General features: G+C 49.4%; 1 protein-coding gene across 1 annotated transcript in view; it reads right to left on the bottom strand.

The window, feature by feature from the left end:
• CCDC30 (coiled-coil domain containing 30) overlaps positions 1-27053 on the bottom strand; it is a 136047-nt gene that overhangs the window by 11702 nt on the left and 97292 nt on the right. Inside the window, exons 17-23 of the mRNA XM_077837566.1 lie at positions 22414-22571; positions 13843-14008; positions 12131-12252; positions 9228-9369; positions 6442-6578; positions 5926-6040; positions 4457-4524 (exon numbers count right to left, since the gene is read on the bottom strand). Coding sequence (XP_077693692.1) covers positions 4457-4524; positions 5926-6040; positions 6442-6578; positions 9228-9369; positions 12131-12252; positions 13843-14008; positions 22414-22571 — 908 coding nt within the window. The remainder of the gene's footprint in view (positions 1-4456; positions 4525-5925; positions 6041-6441; positions 6579-9227; positions 9370-12130; positions 12253-13842; positions 14009-22413; positions 22572-27053) is intronic.

Below are 27053 nucleotides of genomic sequence, written 5' to 3'. Positions count from 1 at the left end.
GGGCGGCACCGGGGGCTTCGGCGGCGGGACCTTCGGCGCAGACACCCGGGGCGAGCGGGGGCGGCCGCGGGGGCTTCGGCGGCGGGACCTTCGGCGCAGACACCCGGGGCGAGCGGGGGGCGGCACCGGGGCTTCGGCGGCGGGACCTTCAGGGCAGACACCCGGGGCGAGCGGGGGCGGCACCGGGGCTTCGGCGGCGGGACCTTCAGGGCAGACACCCGGGGCGAGCGGGGGCGGCCGCGGGGGCTTCGGCGGCGGGACCTTCAGGGCAGACACCCGGAGCGAGCGGGGGCGGCACCGGGGCTTCGGCGGCGGGACCTTCAGGGCAGACACCCGGGGCGAGCGGGGGCGGCCGCGGGGGCTTCGGCGGCGGGACCTTCGGCGCAGACACCCGGGGCGAGCGGGGGCGGCACCGGGGCTTCGGCGGCGGGACCTTCAGGGCAGACACCCGGGGCGAGCGGGGGCGGCACCGGGGCTTCGGCGGCGGGACCTTCAGCGCAGACACCCGGGGCGAGCGGGGGCGGCCGCGGGGGCTTCGGCGGCGGGACCTTCAGGGCAGACACCCGGGGCGAGCGGGGGCGGCCGCGGGGGCTTCGGCGGCGGGACCTTCGGCGCAGACACCCGGGGCGAGCGGGGGCGGCCGCGGGGGCTTCGGCGGCGGGACCTTCAGGGCAGACACCCGGGGCGAGTGGGGGAGGCCGCTGGGGCTTCGGCGGCGGGACCACCCGGGGCGAGCGGGGGCGGCACCGGGGCTTCGGCAGCGGGACCTTCGGCGCAGACACCCGGAGCGAGCGGGGGCGGCCGCGGGGGCTTCAGGGCAGACACCCGGGGCGAGTGGGGGCGGCCGCTGGGGCTTCGGCGGCGGGACCTTCAGGGCAGACACCCGGGGCGAGCGGGGGCGGCCGCGGGGGCTTCGGCGGCGGGACCTTCAGGGCAGACACCCGGAGCGAGCGGGGGCGGCACCGGGGCTTCGGCGGCGGGACCTTCAGGGCAGACACCCGGGGCGAGCGGGGGCGGCGCTCCGGGGCTTCGGCGGCGGGACCTTCAGGGCAGACACCCGGGGCGAGCGGGGGCGGCCGCGGGGGCTTCGGCGGCGGGACCTTCGGCGCAGACACCCGGGGCGAGCGGGGGCGGCACCGGGGCTTCGGCGGCGGGACCTTCAGGGCAGACACCCGGGGCGAGCGGGGGCGGCACCGGGGCTTCGGCGGCGGGACCTTCAGGGCAGACACCCGGGGCGAGCGGGGGCGGCCGCGGGGGCTTCGGCGGCTGGACCTTCGGCGCAGACACCCGGGGCGAGCGGGGGCGGCCGCGGGGGCTTCGGCGGCGGGACCTTCAGCGCAGACACCCGGGGCGAGCGGGGGCGGCCGCGGGGGCTTCGGCGGCGGGACCTTCAGGGCAGACACCCGGGGCGAGCGGGGGCGGCCGCGGGGGCTTCGGCGGCGGGACCTTCAGCGCAGACACCCGGGGCGAGCAGGGGCGGCCACCATGGGAGTAAACGCGCCGCAGCGGGTGGCACCTGTTTTCCTGGATCGCTCCCCCCCCGTTCCCGCCACGGGGGGAAATTTAAAAGGCACCAAGACATTGACGAGGCGCCACTTGTGCTCAGAGGGGGAGCGGCCACTGTCCCGCTCCCCCCCAGCTACGTCACTGGGACAAAGTATTTCCGCTCCACTCCCTTAGCAGCTGGGGGAATGGATGCAGGTGTTTGCCAGATCGTTCTGGCGGTGGTTTGGGTGGTCCGAATAAGGGGCAGGGCCACCCTTGATGGAGCTTCGGCAGACAGAATGTCTACCTCGGGGTCCTCCACCTCTACCACCTCCTCCGCCTGCAGGTTCATATTCTGTGCCGCCCTGTGCAGGAGGTCTTGGTGGGCATGGAGGTCTATCGGAGGGGGACCCGAGCCTGCAGTGCCTGCCACCGCCTCGTCGGGGAGGAGGAGGCCACGGGGGAGAAGAGGGTCATCTAGGGCCTCTTGCGGAGCTGGGCCCAGCTGTCCTGTGTCAGCGACCTCAGTGCCCGGACCAGGAACTGGTGTCGGAGGAGGTCCTGAAGCAGGGAGAGAAGCTGCCACAGTCTCCATGCCCCCTGGCGGTAGCCTCTGGCACTCGTGGCTCAGATGGGGCTGATCGAGAAGCTGATCCAGAAGGAGCACCCTGGGCCTGGTGGTACACCCAGGGCGTCCAGAATAGCCATTGAGTGGGCCCTTGAGCGAGACCCTGCTCCTGCTCCTGCCAATGCCCAGCCCCTGACTCCAGGTGGCTACGGTCCAAATGGCGGCATTCCGAGAAACGTGACCCCGCCTCTGATCCCGAAGAACGAGAAGTGGAATGTGAGGGCCATGGTGGTGCTGAGCGGATCTGCGCCGAGGCACGCTGATGAGGCGATTGGGAGTGGTGTCGCAACGCTGGGGGGCAATGCCGGGACCTGGACCGGTATCTGGACCGGCACCTGGATCTGGACCTGGGCCAAGATGATGACCGGCGTCGAGAGCAGTCTCGGGTCCGGGATCTGCTCCTGGATGGCAGCCGGCGGGCAGACCGGTGGCGTGACCGGGACCGGTGCCAGGAGTCGGAGCGGTGCTGCAGGTACAACCGGCGCTGCAAGGGAAAGTGGTGCCGGGACCGTGAGTGGCGTCGGGAGCGGGAAAAGTGCCAAGAACGGGATTGGTGCCGCGGCTTGACCAACGGTGCTGAGGGGTGGATTAGGGCCAGCTTGCCCCGGGATGGTGCCGCACGTACAGGCACTGGTGCCTTGGCATGAGGCTGAGGGGATGCCGATGCCTTCATGGCAATAAGATCCCTTGCAGCCGCAAAGGTATCCGGGGTGGACGGCAACTGGACCTCAACCACGCTCTGTGTCGGGGAGTCCAGGGGCACCGGACTCAACGGTTCTCCCCTGGGGGCCGGAGTCAATGGTGCCGAAGCCGTAGGTTGTGCCCCTAGATGCTCCCCTGCGGGATGCGTCTCCGCAGGTGGTTCCAGGGAAGCTGGAGGTGGGTCAGCCTCTTCCAGCTTCCGGTGCCGCTTCTGGCCAGGAGAATGGGAGCATCGGCTGGGCCGATGATGTTGGCTGCGGTGCCGGGGAGCGCCGGTGCCGCAGGTCTCTGTCAGAGTCCAACCGCGGTGCAAGTCCTACCGCTACCGTCAGGGCGCTGCACACCGAGGTGCTCAGTGCCAGATCTTGGAGCACCACAGGAGGCTGAGGGCTAAGAGCCGCCTCCATGAGGAGCTGCTTTAAACAAAAGTCCCGCTCCTTCTTAGTCCAGGGACTAAACCCTTCACAGATCCTGCACTTCTCTGCTTGATGAGACTCCCCCAGACACTTCATGGGGGTCACCCGTTGGCATGGGATTAGAGCAGGAACCGCAGGGCTTAAATCCCGGAGCCTTGGGCATGAGCCCAAGAGAAAAATCAGGGACCCCCCCCCCAACCCCACTAACACTAACAACTATAACTATCTAACTATAACTATTAACTAAACTATGAGGTATATGCTAGGGAGAGTGGAGAGCAGTGAAGCAGGACTCCACAGTTCCAATGACTGTCATGGGCAGTAAGAAGGAACTGAGGAGGCACTGGGTCGGCTGGAGTATATATCGAGCGCCATGAAGGTGCCACTCCAGGGGGCTCCACAGCTAACGCACCAGATGTTGCTAGGGTAACGAATTCTCCAATGGCCATGCACACAGCGCACTCACACCTAATTGGAATTGATATGAGCAAGCACTCGAAGAAGAACCCTAAGTTTTAGCAGCACCTGTGGGGCACAAGAGTAACAGAGAAATAACTGGTTTCAGAGTAACAGCCGTGTTAGTCTGTATTCGCAAAAAGAACAGGAGGACTTGTGGCACCTTAGAGACTAACCAATTTATTTGAGCATGAGCTTTCGTGAGCTACAGCTCACTTCATCGGATGCAACAGAATCCAGTGACATTAATTTGCACCATGTACTCCTGAGCTTGGCGAAGAAAACTATAACAATTGAGGAATGTTATCCATCAGTATTACACTTAGTGATTTAAATGTGAGCTTAGATGGCACAGACCAGCTGTCTTCTGGTTTCATTCAAATTATTTTATTATCTATTATAGTATCTCTTAAGAAGAGCTGTGCATGCATGGGCCAAGGGATAAAGATTTTGAAACTCCACTGTGTATGTAGCTGACAGTGCATCTTTAGTCTTGTACGATTATGTTATCACTTAAACTACCACCCATAAATCATGTGGAGCTGGAAAACGTATTTCTGGAGTTTTACTTCTGTGTACCATGTGCTTTTATATAATTGTTTTATTACTGTTTTTTCCCCACAGCATGACTAAAACACATCTCTGAATAAAAGAAAGGGTGGAGCACGTGTTTGGAAAACAAGAATTCACAGCTTTCTTCTCCCCATACACTGACTAGTCTCACTATTAGTAAGTAGACAAACTGCCTGTATGTTTTTACTTATAATACCTTGTGTTTGGACGTGGCAACATCTTACTTAGCAGCTGGCATTCAGAGAAGCCAATGCTCCTGATGTCCTAGAAAGAGAACCAGAAAAATAAACAACAGATCCAAGGTAGGAAGGATGCTCTAGGCAATCAATGCTTGCAAGTGCGTCATTCACAAACTAGAGAGACAAAGAAGGTTTTAATATAACATTTATAGAGAGAACACGAGGAATCACAGACACAGAGAAGTCCAAAGAGATGAAACACCTCAAGGGGACATATGTTTTGTGTGTGTTGGTGGGGTGTGAGGGATGTTATTTATAGGATGGGTTTTTTCCTAACAACAACAGTTCAATGCAAGGGCATGAGCCAGAGGTGGGCAAACTACGGCCTGCAGGCCACATCCGGCCCGCAGGACCGTCCTGCCCGGCCCTTGAGCTTCCGGCTGGGGAGACTAGCCTCTGGTCCCTCCCCTGCGGTCCCTCCTCCCCCGCAGCCTCAGCTCGCCATGCTGCCTGCACTCTGGGCAGCAGGGCTGCGAGCACCCTGCCCTGACATAGCTATGCTGGCAAAACCGCCAGTGGAGGCACTAGTGTGCCAACTTCTGTCAACCGGGCTAACCGTCTGGGGAGGTGGTGTAGCTGTGTCGGCAGAAAAACTCTTCTGTCAGCCTGTTCTGCATCTACACTAGGGGCTATGCTGCTATAGGCTCTATAGTGTAGACATGGCTCAGATATATTGAGGCCCTTAGGCTGTGATTTTCAAAGGTCTCTAAGGGAGTTAAGCACTCAATTCCTATTTAATTTAAACTTTGAAAATCCCAGTCAAATAAATGGCTTGATTCTCAGAGGTCCTGAGTCCATGCAAGGGGAAATGGGAGTGCTCAGCACCTTTGCAAATCAGGACACCTCTTCAGATGCCGAGGTAGGGATTTAGGCTCCCATGTTTGACACTTTGGGGTCATTTGTGTAAAATATCTAAAATTACCCACTTTTAAAAAAATTTTCCTGGTTCCCGACCTTACACGTCACTGGGATATTTTTAATGACTGAAAAACAAAAAAGAACAAAGGTAAGAAAAAGTGATACCTTTGTCACGATGACAGGTGGCCTAATAACACAACAGACACGGGCACTGGCTGTGTCAGCAGACTGGAAATGAACCATAAAGCCTTGCACATCTAGGCCACTGGCTCCAATTCAGCTAATCAAGAGTGACATTACCAGCCAATCTCTGGGGGGTGTCATTTATGAAATGAGTTGGTGGGACTCAGTCCAATGCCTAGGGAACTGGGCCACTAACAATACACCTCCCCTTCTGGCAGTGGTTACTACTCACTTTTGAAAGTCTGGTCCTGTATGGACATATGTACCAAAAATTCCTGTGGAGTCTAGAAGAGGTTCTTTCAGGTTAAAGCTGAGGTATATTGGTAGGAACTAGGGAGAAATTCCTCAGATGTGCCCATTTTTGGAGAAAAGCAGCACATCTCACCTCTAAGTTGTGGGTGTGGATGTTCCTCAGAGTGCGCTCCAGAATGCCAACCTGACCGGAAAGCTGCAGGGTGCTTTCCTGGAGTCGCTTGTTTTCTTCATCCAGGAACTGCACTCTGAGAAGGTCACACAGAAAGGGCACAGTTTATTTTCTGCACATGAATCTTCACCCTAACCATTTTCTGTTTTCAAAGGGGCATTTCCTCTCAATCTCTCTGCTGAGAAACTCAAACAACCCTTTAAACCCTTCAAACATATTGCCCCTGCAGTTTTACACCTAGTCACGTTCCATGCAGCAGCAGAGGCAGGGCCATTTCAAAGCAGCTATTCCCGTGTAGTGGCCTGAGTACATCCTTTAGGCATGAAGAGCAGCTGCCTGCCTCATCACTGCGCTACCCTAGTTGTATCCATGCACAGAACGAGGATTTCATTGGAGTGACGCTGCACAGAATGGGAGAAAAGGGCTAACTTTGAACTCTGGCCCAGGAGCGCTCTCTGTAACAGCATTAATGGCTACCTGTTCTGGATTGTGGAAATGATCCATTTGTTGTTCCGTCCAATTTCTTCCTGTTCATTAAGCTGCTGTAAGAGTTCTCTTTTCTCTTGGAGCAAATTCTCATTCTCCGTGGTGATCTGTCTGATCAATGCATGTTCCTGTGGTTAAGAAAACAGGATGAAACAATAAGCTTTGATATAGCACTTTTCATCCACAGATCTCGAAGTGCTGAGTAAAGGAGGTCACCATCCGGGGTCTGATTATAAAATATGTATTGTCTTTGATGTTATGTGGCCTGGAAAGGGCTGTGTAGTTGCACCTGTCCAATGGCATTTCAGATGGACAGGTGGAAAGAATGTTTGACACCATCAGAAGCAGATGTGAGACAATCCCACACATGTCCCAGTCATAGAGTTCTCCCCAAGGCACCTGTGTTTTTGCAGAAAAGGGCAAATTAATTCAGAAAACCTCAGTCTCAGTAAGTAATACTGGGTATTCCAGGAACTTCTACTGTGGCCAGGCAACAGTGAGTTACTGGGCAGCACCAGTCACAGTAAAATCACCACTGCCCTCCTCTGGTAGGCCCACCGCAAGAGAAGGGTTCTCTGCACATGGGCAGTTTGGGTTTGTTAAATAATAGGGAATTGCATTTCCTTAAAATAAAGGATTTCTAATACACAAAATACATCAGTTAATGCGACAGGCCAAATCTGTTCCTGGTGCAACCGCAATGTGCTCAGTGGAGACAGGAACACCAGAAACTAGGGTGACCTGTATGTTAAGTTTCAGAGTAACAGCCGTGTTAGTCTGTATTCGCAAAAAGAAAAGGAGTACTTGTGCCACCTTAGAGACTAACCAATTTATTTGAGCATGAGCTTTCGTGAGCTACAGCTCACTTCATCAGATACATACCGTGGAAACTGCAGCAGACTTTATATATACACAGAGAATATGAAACAATACCTCCTCCCACCCCACTGTCCTGCTGGTAATAGCAAGGTAGCCTATTTCCTCTTGTTTTTTCCTCCCCCCCCCCCCCCCCCAGATGTTCTGGTTTAACTTGGATTTAAACTTGGAGAGTGGTCAGTTTGGACGAGCTATTACCAGCAGGAGAGTGAGTCTGTGTGTGTATGGGGGTGGGTTTTTGGAGGGGGGTGAGGGAGTGAGAGAACCTGGATTTGTGCAGGAAATGGCCTAACTTCATTATCATGCACATTGTGTAAAGAGTTGTCACTTTGGATGGGCTATCACCAGCAGGAGAGTGAATTTGTGTGGGGGGGTGGAGGGTGAGAAAACCTGGATTTGTGCTGGAAATGGCCTAACCTGACGATTACTTTAGATAAGCTATTACCAGCAGGACAGTGGGGTGGGAGGAGGTATTGTTTCATATTCTCTGTGTATATATAAAGTCTGCTGCAGTTTCCACGGTATGCATCTGATGAAGTGAGCTGTAGCTCACGAAAGCTCATGCTCAAATAAATTGGTTAGTCTCTAAGGTGCCACAAGTCCTCCTTTTCTGTATGTTAAGAGAATTTGTAAATGGAACCTCATCTGAGGTATGTTTCCTAAGGTGGGCACCTCAGGCTAACTGAAGGCACAAGAGGCACCCCAGAGGAGCAGGTAGGAGCGGGAAGAGAAAGCTGCTCAGCCTACATCTGTCCCACCTCACTAAAACAATCCTTAGACATCACTCACCCTACTACTGCAGCAGCCCCTCCTGTGCTCAGCTGTGCATGGGGCTGCAAGCTTTGGCTGATGCTCTGCTCTTGCGGCACTATACTCAACTGAAAGAGTGCATGCAGGCCTGCCCAAATGAGCCCTCTCAAGCCGCACTTGGCCTGCTGGGGAAATGGGCAATAGGGAAGAATTCTAAAGCACAAAAAAAGAATAAAAGGAGAATAGAGACAGAAAAGATGGAGAAAAACAGTGGAAAGAAAGCAAGATGATGACAACTGTATTAGGGTATGGCATGATACGGTAGGGGTCACCAACCTGCCAAGCCACTGACTGGGGCTCCTCCAAAACCAGACAGGGAACCACTGATCTATGGTACCCAGGAAGCCTCTGTCTCCTAAGCACTGAGATACGCTTGTCTCTCTCCATTGCTCAGGCTTACACAAGCATAGTTTGATTAGCCTGATTTTCACCTCCCCGACTTTATCCACACTGAACCGATCTGTCTGAAGTTTCGTGTTGGATTGTATGCCTGCGTAGCGCTTTTCTGGAAAGTTTGAGGCAAATGCAGCAGCAAAAAGCTTGGAAGGCAGGAGCAGGGCTTAATTTGTGCCCCTGGCACCTCTCGGCTTGGCAGGTCATAGTCCCAGCACCTCTGGGCCTGCCATGTCGGTTATGGATGTAAAGAAATTGCTTGAACCCTGGCACCTATTTCATTACAAGTTAAGCACTGGGCTGGGTGGTTCAAACACGAGGTGACTTCGCTTCCCAAACACTGTCCTTTTGTGGGCTCATCATAACGCCGAACAAGCTTGGTCTAGACAATCCCTTTGTGTGAACCTGTTTGCCTCGGTGAGGACTGGAGCCTATGTCTAGTTCGGGGGGGCAAGTTATTCACAGAGGTTTATATGGTATGGGCTCTGCTGACCTCTTAGCTGCCCATGCTGGCTCCCAGATTCCTGAACCACACATGAGCACAATGCCTGACATGAGCTAAGCCTCCATCCGAACAGTTGGGCCATGCAAAGTTCCTAAGGCATGCATGCCAGTGACCCTGCTAGGGCAGCTTCCGTTTTGGGACCCTCCTGGAGCAGCGGCCCCACAGTGGAAATCTCTGTCATCTGCTTCCTCACCTTTCCCGTCTGGCTCCTGGACAGCACAATTTCACTTTCAAGCTGTTTAATCCTCACATCTCTTTGCTTCACTTCATGAACAAATGTCTCCTTGGCTCTGCGGAGCTTGGCTTTATGGCGGAGTTGCCGCTCATTGTGTTTCCTGAGAAGGTAGATGTGTAAATAGCAGCCTATTAAAATGCTTGACTGCTTTTTTACACGAAGAACAATACACTAGATGCCTAGCACTTGCTCAGATTGCCACATGGAATCTGTACAATCCTGGGAGGGGTGAGAGGAAGAAGAATAGTACCCAGGCAGAACAATACAGCCAGTGGATCTGCTGTGGGGTCAATGTAGCCAGTCCAAATACTGAGTGACCAGCCTAACTGACTGATACTGTCGTTTCTCTGAAATGGTTCCAAGTTCCCCCCATTCTGGTAAAAAAAGCCAGCCTTTGAATGTGCCCCAGAAACGGTACCAACCTCTGGGCCCAGTGCAGAGCCCTATGATCTCTGTTAGCACAGACAGAAGCCTGCTGGCCTTGGGAACCGCACCCTAAGGTGGGGTGCATGATTGTTGAGAGATGAGCCCACAAACTTTTCATCTTCCTATTGGCCATGAATCCAAAATCACAAACCACAGTAACAAGGCCCTTGTCTCTTTACCTAACGTCTGGGTCTGCCCATCTTGGTTTTTGTTTGTTTTTAAATAAGCTACTACTTCAACCAATCAGAAACCAGTTTCTGAAGCAGGGCCCACGCTTTCCACAAGTTGGCTCCTAGAAGGGTCCTATCCAATCCTTCCCCAGGAGACTAGGAGAAACAGAAATCCCACCCTGTCTAGTTTTAATAAACCTGGAATGAACCTTCAACCACTTCGATCTCCCCTTTCCCAGCTTTGGTTCTGAAGATGCCAGGCTCAGTTCCTCCTTATGCGACCTTGGTCTCACTTACAATCCCTGAAACCTGTGGAGTGACACTGGCAGAACACTGGGGTAATGCGGCAGCGAACTCTGCGCTCTGCATTCACCCCTCCATTCCCAGGATAATCAGTCAGAGCTTCTCCTTCCTTGCTGCTTAAAATCTTCATCAATTTATTCACTTATTGGTGCAGACTGAACTCCAGAAACATGCCCACATACAGACTGTAAGTGCCCTGACAACCAGCTGCTGGAAAATAACCACCCAACATCACAACACAATACAGTAAATCAGCTTACAGTCAAGAAATCAAATCAGCAGAACATCCCCCATCCCACACCACCCACTGCCCCAAATGCCCTGTCAAGTAGATGGGCTTTTGCAGGGGAATTAGGCCATTTTGGATGTAATGAGGCAAAGCAGATTGCCTCTTGGAGAATGGCGTACTGGTAACTCTCTCTCTTTAATGCCAGCGGGGTGTCTGCTGAGAACAGCCGTGGCAGGGTGGCCCAGAGAGGCGTCTCTCAGGAAGGCAGGACACAAGCCAGTGCAGTGTAGGCTGTATAGGTCAAAACTAGTACGTTCAACTCCACCTGGAATCCATCAGGCAGACAATTGCAGATGCTCAGGAAGAAACAGGGGAAGGAGTAAAAACATGACAGAAGTGCATTTGTTCCCGCCGAAAAAAACCCGACATTTTGGAAACAATTCAAAATTTTTGTTTCAAAAAGTTTTTCAAAAAAATGAAATCAAAAAATTTCAACCAAAATCAAATATCTCAAATATTGTGAACTTGTTTGAAACTGGAATGTTTTGTGAGTCTGAATCAAATCTGATTGTAAAGGCCTTTTCCGTCAAAAAACGTTTAGATCAGGGGTGGGCAAACTTTTTGGCCTGAGGGGCACATGGGGTTTCCGAAATTGTATGGAGGGCCAGTTAAGGGAGGCTGTGCCTCCCCAAAGAACCAGGCTTGGCCCGGCCCCCGCCCCCTATCTGACCCCCCTGTTCCCTGTCCCCTGACGGCCCACCCCAGGACCCCTGCCCCATCCATCCCGCCCTGTCCCCTGATAGCCCCCCGGACCTCCCGCCCCTGACTGCGTCCCGCCACACCATCCAACCCCTCCTCTCATTCCTGACGGTCCCCTGTCCCCCGGGACCCTTGCCCCATCCAACCACCCCTTCTCCCTGACTGCCCCCCGCCGCCCCATCCAACCCCCACTCTCTTTCCTGACTGCCCCCCTGGGACCCCTACCCCCATTCAACCCCCCGATCCCTGCCCTCTGACTGCCCCGCCCCCTATCCACACCCCCGCCCCCTGACCACCACCCCAAACTCCCCTGCCCTCTAGCCAACCCTCCCTGCTCCCTGCCCCCTTACCGCGCTGCCTGGAGCACCGGTGGCTGGCAGCACTACAGATGCACCGCCCAGAGCATCAGGACAGGCAGCCGTGCTGCCCGGCTGGAGCCAGTCGCACCACTGCGCAGCACAGAGCACCGGGTCAGGCTGGGCAGATTGCACCGGTGGCACAGTGAGCTGAGGCTGCGGGGGAGGGGGAACAGCAGGGGAGGGGCTAGGGGACAGCCTCCCAGACCAGGAGCTCAGGGGCAGGGCAGGAGGGTCCCGCGGGCTGGATGTGGCCCGCGGGCTGTAGTTTGCCCACCTCTGGTTTAGATGAAAAATGTCTAAAGAGCTCTACAGCCAGTGAAGGTCCTGCAGCACCAGTGCTGTGTGCGCCTGGTGAGACCCCACCTGACTACGTGGTGCCTGTGACCTGCACCACCCTCAGCTCCTGAATGGAAGAACACAGAATGAAGTAGCTGCAGAAGTGGGACATTTACTCCACCTGATTCTGTTTGAAGATGTCAACTGAAAGCAGATCTCTTAGTGCTGACTGTATTTTACACGGGAGACCAAAGTTTACGCTATAAGCCACTCCACTGTCACACAGTGCAGCTGCGGTGCAACCTCATTCCTCCGTGGCCCTGCTGCTTTGGTAACTACCTGACGTAGATGTCGAGCTGCTTCAGGAGATGATGATATTCCTCGTGAAGGGTTTCCTTCTCCTGCTGCAACAGCGATAGCTGCTCTGAAAGGTTCTGACTGGTTTTTTGACAATGGAGATGCTGAAAAACAGATGCATGTTTTAGAATTTATCTTTAAAAAAAATGCAGGGACGGAAAACGTTCTTTCAATCCTTGTGCTCCCGGCTCTGGCCTCAACAGCTTCTTTGTCATAAAGCCTCGTTTTTGCCCCAGTAACCAGACAATGGAACAATCAGATCTAGTCTATCCTGCTCTTGCCACTCCAATGAAACTGCCCTCGCTACGGCCACAGGAGGAGTCTGCCTCTTCCTAGCTAAGTTGGAAGAATGTGGCTCTCCCTGTTGCTCCTGGCGGGGACACAGAGAGAAGGGACACAGCTCCCAGGTGTATTGTCTCCTACCCGGATTGCTGTGCAAAAGCCCCCATGCTCTGAAAGCAAAGGGGCTGCCTTCTCCTGTTCCATCATCCTGCCCCCACCTAACCCTCCCATGGAGCTCTCCAGGAGGCAGTAGCTAGGTTAATGGAAGCACTCTTCCATTTGCCTAGCCATGTCTACACCAGGGGTTAGGCCATTCTCACTACAGTGCTCAGAGCATGACTTTTTCACAGCTAAGTGGAGCTAATTTTTAAGTGTAGACCAGGCCTTAACCAGATGGGTGAGATGGTGTTGTGGAGGGGAGCACAGAGAGCTCCCTCTGTTTTCACATCACCCATATTCTAATCCAGACCCCTAAGAGATCCTGAACACTTGGAATCCCTGTTGAAATCAGTGGGAGCTGCAGGAGCTCAGAACCTCTCAGGATTTGACCCTGTGTTGTCAATTTCTGGGCATGGGCCCTGCAACTCCACTGCTCCAAGACTGAGCCGTCTGGCTCCAGCACCTCTGTTCTCACTGTGGCTCTTCAGTGGGTCCAAATGAGCATTGGCCCCTGGTAGAGACTTCACTGGGGAGCAAGACAACCAGCAGGGATTTATAGGAAAGCAGGACAACCTATTCAGAACAAACCAACATTTACCAGTCAACTAGAATACCACTAGAACACGGTACTAAAGGGTCCTTAGGTTAGTGTGAAAAAGCAAAACTTAACTGAGAGCCCATGCTGGCAGAATTACCTGCCCCTGCTGTCCACAGCCTCCTGGATTTCATCTCTCTCTGCTTTTTTCCCCTGTACCCTGGGTAGCTGCAATCTTCTATCCCAATCTGCTCCTCCCAAGTCCCTTGTCCCTAGTTGCAGCCGTGCTGTGTTCACACGTCCTGCTTCCTACAGCTCCCAGCCATTAAAAGTTAATGTCCAGTCTTTGGTCCTCCATTGTATCTCCCAAGGCAAATTCATCCGTAAGGGGACAGTTCTTGATAGTTCATTCATACCAACCCAGGCAAGCCCACATGACACTAACATCCCCATCCCTTATCCGCTTGAAATTAACTCCTTCACACCCAGTGGGTAGCAATACAAATTGAGTGGGGATACGGAGTCACACATATCTTTCATAACAATGTAACATACATTTCCACATTCTCCACAGCAGCATTATCAGCTGATAGGAAAGTACTGACTCTTACCTTGATGGTCTGTATTGAAGTTAGTTATTAGAACAGCAGCATCATTTATGCCACCAACCTGTCCCCTTCCCAAGCAGCCAACCCCAGAGCAGCAATGTCTAACTTACCTCATTTGATGCTGTTTTTTTTTCATCCTCTAATATATGCAGTTGTGCCTCCTGCTGCTGAAACCTGACCTGCAGCTCAGCATGAGTCTTGGCCAGCAAAGTCTCAGTCTCGTGTGAGTGTCTGAGCTGTTGCTGCAGCTCCTCTGCATGCTGATCCAGGAGCTTCCTAAAAGCATGTCATGGCAATGAGGCAACAATGGACAACCGCTGATAAGAAGTCAAGTTGACAGGGTTTCAGAGCTACTCTGGGCCTGGTTCACACAGAGATTTTGTATCAGAATAAATAGTTATACCAATACAATCCCTAGTTGGAACCCAGTTATATTGGTATAAAGGCGCCTTATACGAGCATAGTTTATTGTCCTTTCCACATGGGAATAAGCTTTACTGGTATAAGCACCTTTATTCTGGTATAACTGCATCCACACTGGGGGAGCTGTACCCTTTAAAGTACACTGGTATAGTTAAAAAGATACAATTTTTGGGTGTAGACAAGCCCAGTTACAAATGCAAAGCCCCCTCTGAAGATCATTAGTCATTAGAACTGTGAATCAGAAAGACAATGAAATCATAATGAGCTAAGAATACTGTGACCTAGGGACCCATTGATGCCAACTGGCAGAGGGGGTCATAGGGTTTTACAGGGATCCCCTGGGTCTGATATCTGCATAACAGTTCATTGAAGGGTGGCATGTGAGATCTCTATCGAGAGCCAGTAGCCCATTGGTCATCATAACCAGTGTGAAATGTATGTATGGATAATATTTAAGAATTTATGTATCTATCCTGAAAATTATACTCTTAAGTAGGGGCTGTCAATTAATAGCAGTTAACTCATGTGATTAATTAAAAAAATTAATCTCGATTAAACATATTAATTGTGATTAATCACAGCTTTAATCACATTGTTAAACAATAATAGGATACCAATGGAAATTTATTAAATATTTTTGGATGTTTTTCTACATTTTCAAATATATTGATTTCAATTACAACATAGAATACAAAGTGCACAGTGCTCACTTTATATTATTATTTTTATTACAAATGTTTGCACTGTAAAAATGATAACAGAAAGAGTATTTTTCAATTAACCTCATACAAGTACATAGTGCAATCTCTTTATTGTGAAAGTGCAACTTGCAAATGTAGATTTTTTTAATTAAATAACTGCACTCAAAAACAAAACAATGTAAAACTTTAGAGCCTACAAGTCCACTCAGTCCTACTTCTTGTTCAGCCAATGGCTAAGACCAACAAGTTTGTTTACATTTACGGGGGATAATGCTGCCCACTTCTTATTTACAATGTCACCTTAAAGTGAGAAAAAGGCATTTGCATGGCACTTTTGTAGCCGGCATTGCAAGATATTTATGTGCCAGATATGCTAAACATTTGTATGCCCCTTCATGCTTCAGCCACCATTCCAGAGGACATGCTTCCATGCTGATGACGCTTGTTAAAAAATAATGCATTAATTAAATGTGTGACTGACCTCCTTGGGGGAGAATTGTATGTTTCTTGCTCTGTTTAACCCACATTCTGCCATATATTTCATGTTATAGCAGTCTTGGATGATGACTTAGCACATGTTCTTTTTAAGAACACTTTCTCTGCAGATTTGACAAAATGTGAGTTTTCTAAAGATAGCTATAGCACTTGACCCAAAGTTTAAGAATCTGAAGTGCCTTCCAAAATCGGAGAGGGATGAGATGTGGCTCATGCTTTCAGAAGTCTTAAAAGAGCAACACTCTGATGCAGAAACTACAGAACCCGAACCACCAAAAAAGAAAATCAACTGTTTGCTGGTGGCATCTGACTCCAATGATGAAAATGAACATGCATTGGTTTCCACAGTTTTGAATCATTATCGAGCAGAACCTGTCATCAGCATGGACGCATGTCCTGTGGAATGGTGGCTGAAGCATGAAGGGACATATGAACCTTTTGTGCAGCTGGCACATAAATATCTTGCAACACTGGCTACAACAGTGCCATGCGAACACCTTTTTTGACTTTCAGGTGACATTGTAAACAAGAAGCTGGCAGCATTATCTCCCATAAGTTCAACTTTCATGATAAAGAGATTGCACTACAGTACTTGTAATGGGGGAATTGAAAAATATAATTTATTTTGTTTTTTAAAGTGTATATCTGTAATAAAAAATAAATATAAAGTGAGCACTGTACACTTTGTATTCTCTGCTGTAATTGAAATCAATATATTTGAAAATATCCAAAAATATTTAAATAAATGGTATTCGAATTTTAACAGTGCGATCAATCGTGTGATTAATCGCAATTTATTTTTTAATTGTGCGATTAATAGCAATTGATTTTTTTACTCGCTTGACAGCCCAACTCTTAAGGTCTTGGAGTTAAGACAAATCACCAGGAGGTGATATACGTTGGAAATGTTCCTTCCAGGCAGGAGGTAACAGAGACCTCTCTCCCTATCCGGTGATTTGTGTGTTCTGTTTTACGCCTCACTGTGCGCCTATTTGCATACTGAGCCACAGGCAAAAGAAGAGATTGAGAAATCTACAAGAGAGCAAGTCTACAAAATGAAACCAACAGCAGGGGGTGAGTTGTTTATGAATAAAGACAAAGGATGGGATTGGTATATCTTGGGGGCCTAAGAAACAAATGGAATCCGTCATCTCAGAGACAAGCTGACAGTGTGTCTGTCTCATGAAAGGAGGGTCACAGGCAACCTGGCTGTAAAGTGCTGCTGAGAAATACTTGGTCAGACAGAAGAGTATCTAGTTAATTAAGTCTAGGGCAGGCTCTAGCATGTGTGCTGGGATTTTATTTTATATGTAACCATTTGTTTCAATTCTTCCACTTGTGACCACCTGAATATCTCTGTTAAATAAACATATATTTTATTTCACTCTGTACATATGCAAGTGCTGTGTGTTAAGCAGAGTGGTGATCAGAGGTGCCTGGTAAGCTAGGTGTCAAGGTTCCTTCCCCACTCTGAACTCTAGGGTACAGATGTGGGGACCTGCACGAAAGACCCCCTAAGCTTATTCTTACCAGCTTAGGTTAAAAACTTCCCCAAGGTACAAACTTTGCCTTGTCCTTGAACCCTGTGCTGCCACCACCAAGCGTTTTAAACAAAGAACAGGGAAAGAGCCCACTTGGAGACGTCTTCCCCCAAAATATCCCCCCAAGCCCTACACCCCCTTTCCTGGAGAAGGTTTGATAAGAATCCTCACCAACTGGCACAGGTGAACACAGACCCAAACCCTTGGATCTTAAGAACAATGAAAAAGCAATCAGGTTCTTAAAAGAAGAATTTTACTTAAAGAAAAGGTAAAAGAATCACCTCTGTAAAATCAGGATGGTAAATACCTTACAGGGTAATCAGATTCAAAACATAGAGAATCCCTCTAGGCAAAACCTTAAGTTACAAAAAGACACATAAACAGGAATATACATTCCATCCAGCACAGCTTATTTTACCAGCCATTAAACAAAAGGAAATCTAACGCATTTCTAGCTAGATTACTTACTAACTTAACAGAAGTTGTAAGTCTGCGTTCCTGATCTGTTCCCGGCAAAAGCATCACACAGACACACAAACCCTTTGTTCCCCCCCTCCAGATTTGAAAGTATCTTGTCCCCTCATTGGTCATTTTGGGTCAGGTGCCAGCGAGGTTATCTTAGCTTCTTAACCCTTTACAGGTGAAAGGGTTTTGCCTCTGGCTAGGAGGGATTTTACAGCACTGTATACAGAAAGGTGGTTACCCTTCCCTTTATATTTATGACACTAGGGTATATTGTTTCTTTGGAAGCAGCCAACCTATGAATATTCTGAGGGTCCAGTGGACGGACACATCAGGGAGATGCTTGGAGGACTCAGGGTTTGGAGTGTACGTATTGCTAACCTGTAGAGAGACAGCAGGACCTGCAAGGCCCAAAGGGAACGACGTGTGTTGCCCACGGCTGATGGAGTTGGGGCGCTGAACCTAGCAGACAAAGACAGGGCTTCCCCACGGCAAGGACAGAGGGGAGCGAGGTGCCTCCCAACCTTGGGTAACCCCAGGAAGCGTCACAAATGCTAAATGCATATCTTTGTGTTGTGCCCACTACACATGTTGCCATTCCTAGAGTCAGAGACCTTGTGATGGGGAAAAGATTTATTTTAGGACCTGTCCACATGGGAAAGTTAGTTGTGAAATAAGCTAGGGAATGTAAAGTGCAATAGCTTCTCCACACTAGCTCCCCGAGGAGACGCTCTTATTCCACTTCCAAAATGGATTAACCAGTGCGGAAAAGCTATTCCCCAGTGTAGACAAGCACAGAGTCCATCCTCACCTGAGAGCAGGTGCAGGTCCTACCCAGCCACTGCAGGAGGTGCACTTCCGAAGTTCATTCCAGTTCTAGGGATATCATGGTTCTAAGCGTATTCACCATTAGCAGTACAGGGAGTCTCCCTGAAACCGCCAATTATCTCCAGGACCAGAATGACCTTGTTAACCTTACCTGTTGTTCTATACCCCAAAGCAAACATGCCATAGAACCCCTCCCTTGCTTCGGAACAGTGTGGCATAATCTAGGCGTTTACGTCTGTAATGGAAGCTTCCAACAGTGACTGATGCAGCAATGTCTGCCTGAGTTTGCACAGGGACAGGGACTGTAGTGGGATGTGCCCCATTCAGTCTCAGGGGGAGTTAATGCTGAGGCCAACTGACGACCATTTCGAAGTTGACATTGTTAACTCTTTCATTGCTGATCACCCAGCCAATCTGTTTACCGTTGGTACTGAACGCCCTGGTGAATGCTGGGGTGGGGGGCAATGAGGAGAGCGGGTGCTGTCAAAGGTTGCTGGGGTGGGGAATTATGGGCCTAATTCAGTCTGAGGTTACAGGACTCTACTGGCAGAAAGTCCACCAAGAGCAGTGGCACAGGAGCCAGCTGGCAGGGAAGTGGGTGAGATCAGCACCATCCCAGGCAGCCTCTGCAGTGGAGTTCACACAGAATACTGCCCAGCGTGCAAAGCCACGGAGCTGCTGCAGCTGCTCCTCTGCGTGCTGATCCAGGATCTTCCTGAAAACATGGCATGGCAATGAGGCAGAATCCCCAAGGGTCCTGCCTTCCCTCCAGGGAAATGATTTTCCTGATCCAGCTGCCCCTGTGGGTTGCGTCCCCTTGTCCTTGAAGGGATGACTCAGGCTCTAGGAGTTCACAAAAAACTCTCCACCTATTTCCACAGCCCTAATAATCTCTGTTGATGTGAAATGCACTGTACTATCCATGCAGCTTGCCACACAATGGCTATCTCTGCTGTGGACATTCCAATCAGCACCAAGTCCTTTCCTCCCTTCGTCCCATCTAGCTGGCTGAATATTCACACGTGTTTTCCAAGACTAAAGCCCAGTCCCCATGTCTTTAATTTACCCACACTTCTCTATAATCTCAGCACACTACGCCGTTTGCCAGTGACCCCTGCTATGTTCGTACTGGCTGTAAATGCAGACATTACAGCTTATGTCATAGGCGCTGACTCCGTGGGTGTTCCAGGGCGGGAGCACCCATGGGGAAAAATTGGTGGGTGCTCTGCACCCACCGGCAGCCAAGCTCCCCACCCCACCCCCCCTCCCCAGCTCACCTCTGCCTCTGCCTCCTCCCCTGAGCACGCTGTGTCCCCGCTTCTCCTCCCAGGCTTGCCACCGTGAAACAGCTGTCTCAAGGCGTAACAAGCTGTGGGAGGGAGAGGGGAGGAGTGGGAACGTGGTGTGCTCAGGGGAGGAGGCGGGGAAGAGGCGGGGCCAGGGCAGCGATTTAGGGAAGGGGTCCAATAGGGGCAAGGAGGGGGCGGAATTGGGGCAGGGACTTTGGGGAAGGGGTTAGAATGGGGGCAGGGCAGGGGCGGGAGGAGGCGGGGCAAGGGTGGAGTCATGGTGGGGTTAGGGGTGGGGGTGGGCGAGCACCCCGCAGTGCCAGAAGTTGGTGCCTATGGCTGATGCTATTTCTCATTTCACTTAACAATATGTTTAGACAGACATACAGACAACATTAGCTACCATCTCTCTAGGCTCTTACACTGTGTCCATCACCATGGTATCTGAGTGCCTGCTCTGCTGCTCAGCCTTATAGGCAGGGCCCTACCAAATTCACAGTCCATTTTGGTCAATTTCACAGTCATAGGGTTTTAAAAATCATAAATTTCATGATTTCAGCTATTTAAATCTCAAATTTTATGGTGTTATAATTGTAGGGGTCCTGACCCAAAAAGGAGTTGTGTGTGGGGGGGGGGTCACAAGGTTATTGTGGGGGGAGGGTCACGGTACTGCTACCCTTACTTCTGCACTGCTGCTGGCGGTGATGCTGCCTTCAGAGCTGGGCCCTCAGTCAGCAACAGCTGCTCTCCGGCTGCCCGGCTCTGAAGGCAGAGCAGAAGTAACGGGGCAATACTGCAACCCCCCGAAAATAACCTTGAGACCCCCTTGCAACTCTCTTTTGGGTCAGGACCCGCAATTTGAGAAATGCTGGTCTCCCCCGTGAAATCTGTATCGTAGAGGGTAAAAGCAGACAAAAGACCAGATTTCATGGGGGGAGACCAGATTTCACAGTCCATGACACATTTTTCATGGCAGTGAATTTGGTAGGGGCCTACTTATGGGACTCAAACTTGTAGATTTAATGCTATTTACTATATTTGTCTGGACCCTTCCTGCCCCTTTCCCAGTTTGAGAAATTAAACACAGTTACTTTTCTATTCAGGGCCAGATTCGGGGTTCAAACAGCCTCTTGTACTCTTGGCCCTGATGCCTACATATTTTATCCTGTCCATCATCTGCCAGTGTGGTAGCTATAATGGATTCCAGTTAAACTCCATCCACTGTCTGCCCTTCATCAATAGTCTTTGTTACTCCTTTCAATAATACAGTTAATGAATCACATCAGAACACACACTCAGTGAGGGGTGGGGGAGAACCCTGGCGTTTGGTAATGCTGAAAGTGACTAACTCTTAGTGTCCAATGACACACAAAGCTGGGAGCACTTTCTAAAGGCTTAGACCAGAAAAAAGCCTAAAGTATTATTCACATCAAGTCTGTGGACCATGGCTTTGCCAGGATGGAACAAATAAAATCCACAGGATGATTAAGATGGAACTCTATGGCCTTTCCTTTGCCTGTATAGCTATACTGGCAAAGCCCCCTAGTGTAGACACAGCTTATACCAAAAAAAGGAGGTTTTCTGCTAGCGTAGGTAAACCTCCTCCCCGAATGACATCAGCTATGTCGACAGAAGCACTCTTCTCTCGGCATAGCTGTGTGTGCACCTGGGGATTTGCCAGCATCACTATGTTGGCTGAGTGGGGGGTCTCTTCACATCCTGACTAACTTAGCTAGGCTGACAAAAATTTGTAGTATAGACCTGACCTGTCAGTCACCCCTTTGGAAGGAACGTAGTATGTGTCCGTAACATCAACTTATCTTTAAAGGCTGTAGTCAACTGGATCACTCACTAGGGCCTGCTGCTCACTCGCTCTAGGAGCTGAAGTCCAGATTCCATAACGATGGGCATACTATAACCAAGGCCCTGTGTACTCTGCAGCAAGCTGGACCTAGCTTTTGCGGTGAGGTCTCTGGGTTCTGCAGACTCTGGTGGAAATCTGGACCGTCCCTGGCAGCTTTGGGTGAATTTAAAAAATTGAGGTTTTTGTTGAGTTATCGACCTGGCAAACCCTCTCTGCCAGATCCACCTACTCCTCCAGTCAGGAGCAGTATGCTTTTGTGGCCGGTGCACTGGACTGGGAATCAGGAGAGCCGGGTTTTATTCTCTGGGTTCTGGAATAGAACCCAGCTCTCCCACCGACTTGATGCATGACCTTGGGCAAGTCACTTCCTCTCTCTGTTCCCCCTCCCAACCTTTGTCCATCATGTTTATTTAGACTATCTGTTCTCTGGGGCAGGGACCATCTTGTGCCCTGTATTTGTACAGCACTCAGCCCTGCGGGGCTCTGATCTTGGTTGGGGTCTGGAGGTGCTGCCATATTACATATAGAAATAATAATGCTAAAACCCCATTCTGGGGCAGGGAGGCTTTTTGCTGAGCTGAGGTGCCCTGTGACTGGAATGCCTTCCCAGCAGAACACTGGCAGGCTGGATATTTGCTCCACATCTGGAGGTTTTTGCTGCTTGTCATTAGGCCTTTGCAGCCCCCTGTGGAGTTTGCTTGCAGCACACACCATGCGACACTCAAGTCACACCACCCCAAGAGGACTGCTCAGAACTCCCTTTCTAGGGTTTTGATTTCTGTAGGGGAGACCATGACAAAAGCATTCCCCTGCCACCTCCCTCCTCCTCCTTAGGGTTGTCAACAGTGCCCATCACCACAGCCTGGTGACAGTGCGGACACCCTTAGTTCTGGGGGGGGAGGGGATCCCCGTGCCCACACTCATCATTTCCTGTTCAGGCTAACGCAGTAATGCAGCCCATCTCCACTGCCAGGCAGAGCGCCATGTAAATGGTAGGCCGGCGTGTTCCCGGAGCAGCCAGCATCCTGGGACTAGCACCCCCTCACCTCAGCAACATGACAATCTCAGTTCCTTTCACCTTTTCCGCTGCTCTTCCTGGAACTGCCGCCGCAGCTGAGTTTCCCTTTCTTGGGCCTCCTTTAACTCCTCCCCCATTTGTTTCCTGCCCAAAACGTGGGTCTCAGTTAGGCGGAGCTGATGATGGGACTCCTTCAGTTTTTGCTGTAGCTCCAAAACCTTGGGGGAAATTGGTTGCAGATTAGACAAACAGTAAATGACAGGTTTTGGCTGGATGCTGTCAATAACAGCTGGCTACTGCAAGTAAGCATGGGCTGCGGGAGAACAGAACCTGTCTCTGGTACAGTCGGCAGGGCCAGCCTCTCCTACCCCTGCTGCATGCTAATTTGTGGGACCACAATGCCACCTCTCCTGCCTGAAGGAATGGCTTCTCCGAACATTTGCTGGAACAGGGAATGCACAGACAGCGACTACATTAGAAGCAAGAGGAAGACCTAGGACAGGGTAGGCCCATTACTCAGTGAGGAGGGAAAAACAATAACAGAAAATGTGGAAATGGCAAAGGTGCTTAATGACTTCTTTGACTCGGTTTTCACCAAGAAGGTTGGTGGTGTCTAACATAGTGAATGCCAGTGAAAATGAGGTAGGATCAGAGACTAAAATAGGGAAAGAACAAGTTAAAAATTACTTAGACAAATTAGATGTTTTCAAGTCACCGGGGCCTGATGAAATGCATCCTAGAATACTCAAGGAGCTGACTGAGGAGATATCTGAGCCATTAGTGATTATCTTTGAAAAGTCATGGAAGAAGGGAGAGATTCCAGAAAATTGGAAACGGGCAAATATAGTGCCCTATCTATAAAAAGGGGAATAAGGACAACCCGAGAAATTACAGAGCAGTTATCTTAACTTCAGTCCCTGGAAAGATAATGGAACAAATAATAAAGCAATTAATTTGCAAACATCTAGAAGACAACAAGGTGATAAATAACAGTCAGCATGGATTTGTCAAGAACAAATCATGTCAAACCAACTTGATAGCTTTCTTTGACAGGGTAACAAGCCTTGTGGATGGGGGAAGCATTAGATGTGGTATATCTTGACTTTAGTAAAGCTTTTGATACGGTCTCGCATGACTTTCTCATGAACAAACTTGCATGCCTAATTTAGTTGCACACTGAAAAATACAGTGAATGAGGAAGCAGTGAATGAGGAAGCAGTGAATGAGGTAGAGGAACCCCCAAGGGGAGAGGCAACTCTTGATCTAGTCCTGAGTGGAGCACAGGATCTGGTCCAAGAGGTAACTATAACAGGACTGCTTGGAAATAGTGACCATAATATAATAACATTTAACATTCCTGTGGTGGGAAGAACATCCCAACAGGCCAACACTGTGGCATTTAATTTCAGAAAGGGGAACTATGCAAAAATGAGGAGCTTAGTTAAACAGAAATTAAAAGGTACAGTGACTAGAGTGAAATTCCTGCAAGCTCCATGGACACTTTTCAAAGACACCATAATAGAGGCCCAACTTAAATGTATACCCCAAATTAAAAAACACAGTAAAAGAACTAAAAAAGAGCCACCGTGGCTTAACAACCACATAAAAGAAGCAATGAGAGATAAAAAGGCATCTTTTAAAAAGTGGAAGTCAAATCCTAGTGAGGTAAATAGAAAGGAGCATAAACACTGCCAAATAAAAGGTAAAAATGTAATAAGAAAAGCCAAAAAGGAGTTTGAAGAACAACTAGCCAAAAACTCAAAAGGTAATAACAAAATGTTTTTTAAGTACATCAGAAGCAGGAAGCTTTCTAAACAACCAGTGGGCCCCCTGGACAATCGAGATACAAAAGGAGCACTTAAGGACGATAAAGTCATTGTGGAGAAACTAAATGAATTCTTTGCTTCAGTCTTCACGGCTGAGGATGTTAGGGAGATTCCCAAACCTGAGCCATCTTTTGTAGGTGACAAATCTGAGGAATTGTCACAGATCGAAGTGTCACCAGAGGGGGTTTTGGAATTAATTGAGAAATTTAACAATAACAAGTCACCGGGACCGGATAGCATTCACCCAAGAACTCAAATGTGAAATTGCGGAACGATTAACGATGGTTTGTAACCTGTCCTTTAAATCAGCTACTGTACCCAATGCCTGGAAGATAGCTAATGTAATGCCAATATTTAAGAAGGGCTCTAGGGGTGATCCTGGCAATTACAGACCAGTAAGTCTAACGTCAGTACCGGGCAAATTAGTTGAAACAATAGTAAAGAATAAAATTGTCAGACACATAAATTGTTGTGCAAAAGTCAACATGGTTTCTGTAAATGGAGATTGTGTCTTACTAATCTATTAGAGTTCTTTGAGGGGGTCAATAAACATGTGGACAAAGGGGATCCGGTGGACATAGTGTACTTAGATTTCCAGAAAGCCTGTGACAAGGTCCCTTATGTAAATTAAGTTGTCATGGGATAAGAGGGAAGATCCTTTCATGGATTGAGAACTGGTTAAAAGACAGGGAACAAAGGGTGGGAATAAATGGTAAATTTTCAGAATGGAGAGGGGTAACTAGTGGTGTTCCCCAAGGGTCAGTCCTAGGACCAATCCTATTCAACTTATTCATAAATGATCTGGAGAAAGGAGTAAACAGTGAGGTGGCAATGTTTGCAGATGATACTAAACTGCTCAAGATAGTTAAGACCAAAGCAGACTGTGAAGAACTTCAAAAAGATCTCACAAAACTAAGTGATTGGGCAACAAAATGGCAAATGAAATTTAATGTGGATAAATGTAAAGTAATGCACATTGGAAAAAATAACCTCAACTATACATACAGTATGATGGGAGCTAATTTAGCTACAACTAATCAGGAGAAAGATCTTGGAGTCATTGTGGATAGTTCTCTGAAGATGTCCACGCAGTGTGCAGCAGCAGTCAAAAAAGCAAACGGGATGTTAGGAATCATTAAAAAAGGGATAGAGAATAAGACAGAGAATATCTTATTGCCCTTATATAAATCCATGGTATGCCCACATCTTGAATAGTGCCTACAGATGTGGTCCCCTCATCTCAAAAAAGATATACTGGCATTAGAATACATTCAGAAAAGGGCAACTAAAATGATTGGAACTGTTTGGAACTGGTCCCATATGAGGAGAGATTAAAGAGGCTAGGACTTTTCAGCTTGGAAAAGAGGAGACTAAGGGGGAATATGATAGAGGTATATAAAATCATGAGTAGTGTGGAGAAAGTGAATAAGGAAAAGTTATTTACTAGTTCCCATAATATAAGAATTAGGGGCCACCAAATGAAATTAATGGGTAGCAGGTTTAAAACAAATAAAAGAAAGTTCTTCTTCACTCAGCGCACAGTCAACCTGTGGAACTCCTTGCCTGAGGAGGTTGTGAAGACTAGGACTAAACAGGGTTTAAAAGAGAACTGGATAAATTCATGGAGGTTAAGTCCATTAATGGCTATTAGCCAGGATGGGTAAGGAATGGTGTCCCTCGCCTCTGTTTGTCAGAGGGTGGAGATGGATGGCAGGAGAGAGATCACTAGATCATTACCTGTTAGGTTCACTCACTCTGGAGCACCTGGCATTGGCCACTGTCGGTAGACAGGATGCTGGGCTGGATGGACCTTTGGTCTGACCCAGTATGGCCATTCTTATATTCTTATGTTCAGGGCTCCCCAGGTTGGAAACAAAATACTGGGTGAGATTCATAAATATGCTTTGGACTCTTCCAGCAACCCCAGGGGGAAGGGATAGCTCAGTTTGAGCATTGGCCTGCTAAACCCAGGGTTCTGAGTTCAATCCTTTAGGGGGCCATTTAGGGATCTGGGGCAAAAATTGGGGATTGGTCCTGCTTTTGAGCAGGGGGTTGGACTAGATGATCTCCTGAGGTCCCTTCCAACCCTGATATTCTATGATTAACTGACTGCTCCAATGAATCAGTGTGAGATACTAGACTGCATTTTTGAGGGTGGCCCCGATTTTCCTCTCATTTACATTGGTGTAAAGCAATTGATGTAACTACAAAGTGAGGAATCAGGCTTGGTACCATATTGCATATGCATTTGGGTACAGAGTTAAGGCCATCTGTGCAACCTAACTTTATTATTATTTGCTGCTACTGCGTGCTTACAGACTAGATCCTGCAAACAGACCCACTGGACAGAGCTCAGCAACCACATACAGTCCCACTTGCTTCTATAGGATTCTAGGTGCACACATGGCAGCACCTGGATGACATGAACTGCAGGATTGGGCCTTAGTTTGCAACTGCTGCATAGTTTTTTGGATGGAATGTTTATAGATTAGTATTCAAATCGAAGGGGGGGAGGTAGGAGAGATTTGCTTGCCTCTGCTTGAGTTTATCCCCATCTCTGTATGGGTCTGATCCAAAGCTAACTAAAGCCAAGAGGAGGCTTTCCACTGATTTCAATGGGTTTTGGATTAGACCCTGTATTGCTAATCCAACTCAGAGATCACTTTATTAATTATTATTATTAACATTGCTGGAGCACCTAGGGACCCCAGTCATGGACCTGCTGTGCTAGGCACTGTAGAAACACAGAACAAGGAGACAGTCCCTGCCCCAAAGAGCCCACAACCTAAGTACCTGACAAGAGTTATCATGTGGGTACAGACAGAAAGGCAGACGCGGGAGTACAAGGAAACAATGGGAAAATATTCTGAATTT

The sequence above is a fragment of the Eretmochelys imbricata genome, chromosome 18, assembly GCF_965152235.1.
Source record: "Eretmochelys imbricata isolate rEreImb1 chromosome 18, rEreImb1.hap1, whole genome shotgun sequence".
NCBI lineage: Eukaryota > Metazoa > Chordata > Testudines > Cheloniidae > Eretmochelys > Eretmochelys imbricata.
The sequence above is the reverse complement of the archived record's forward strand: the minus strand, read 5'-3'. Positions and strand labels throughout refer to the sequence as shown.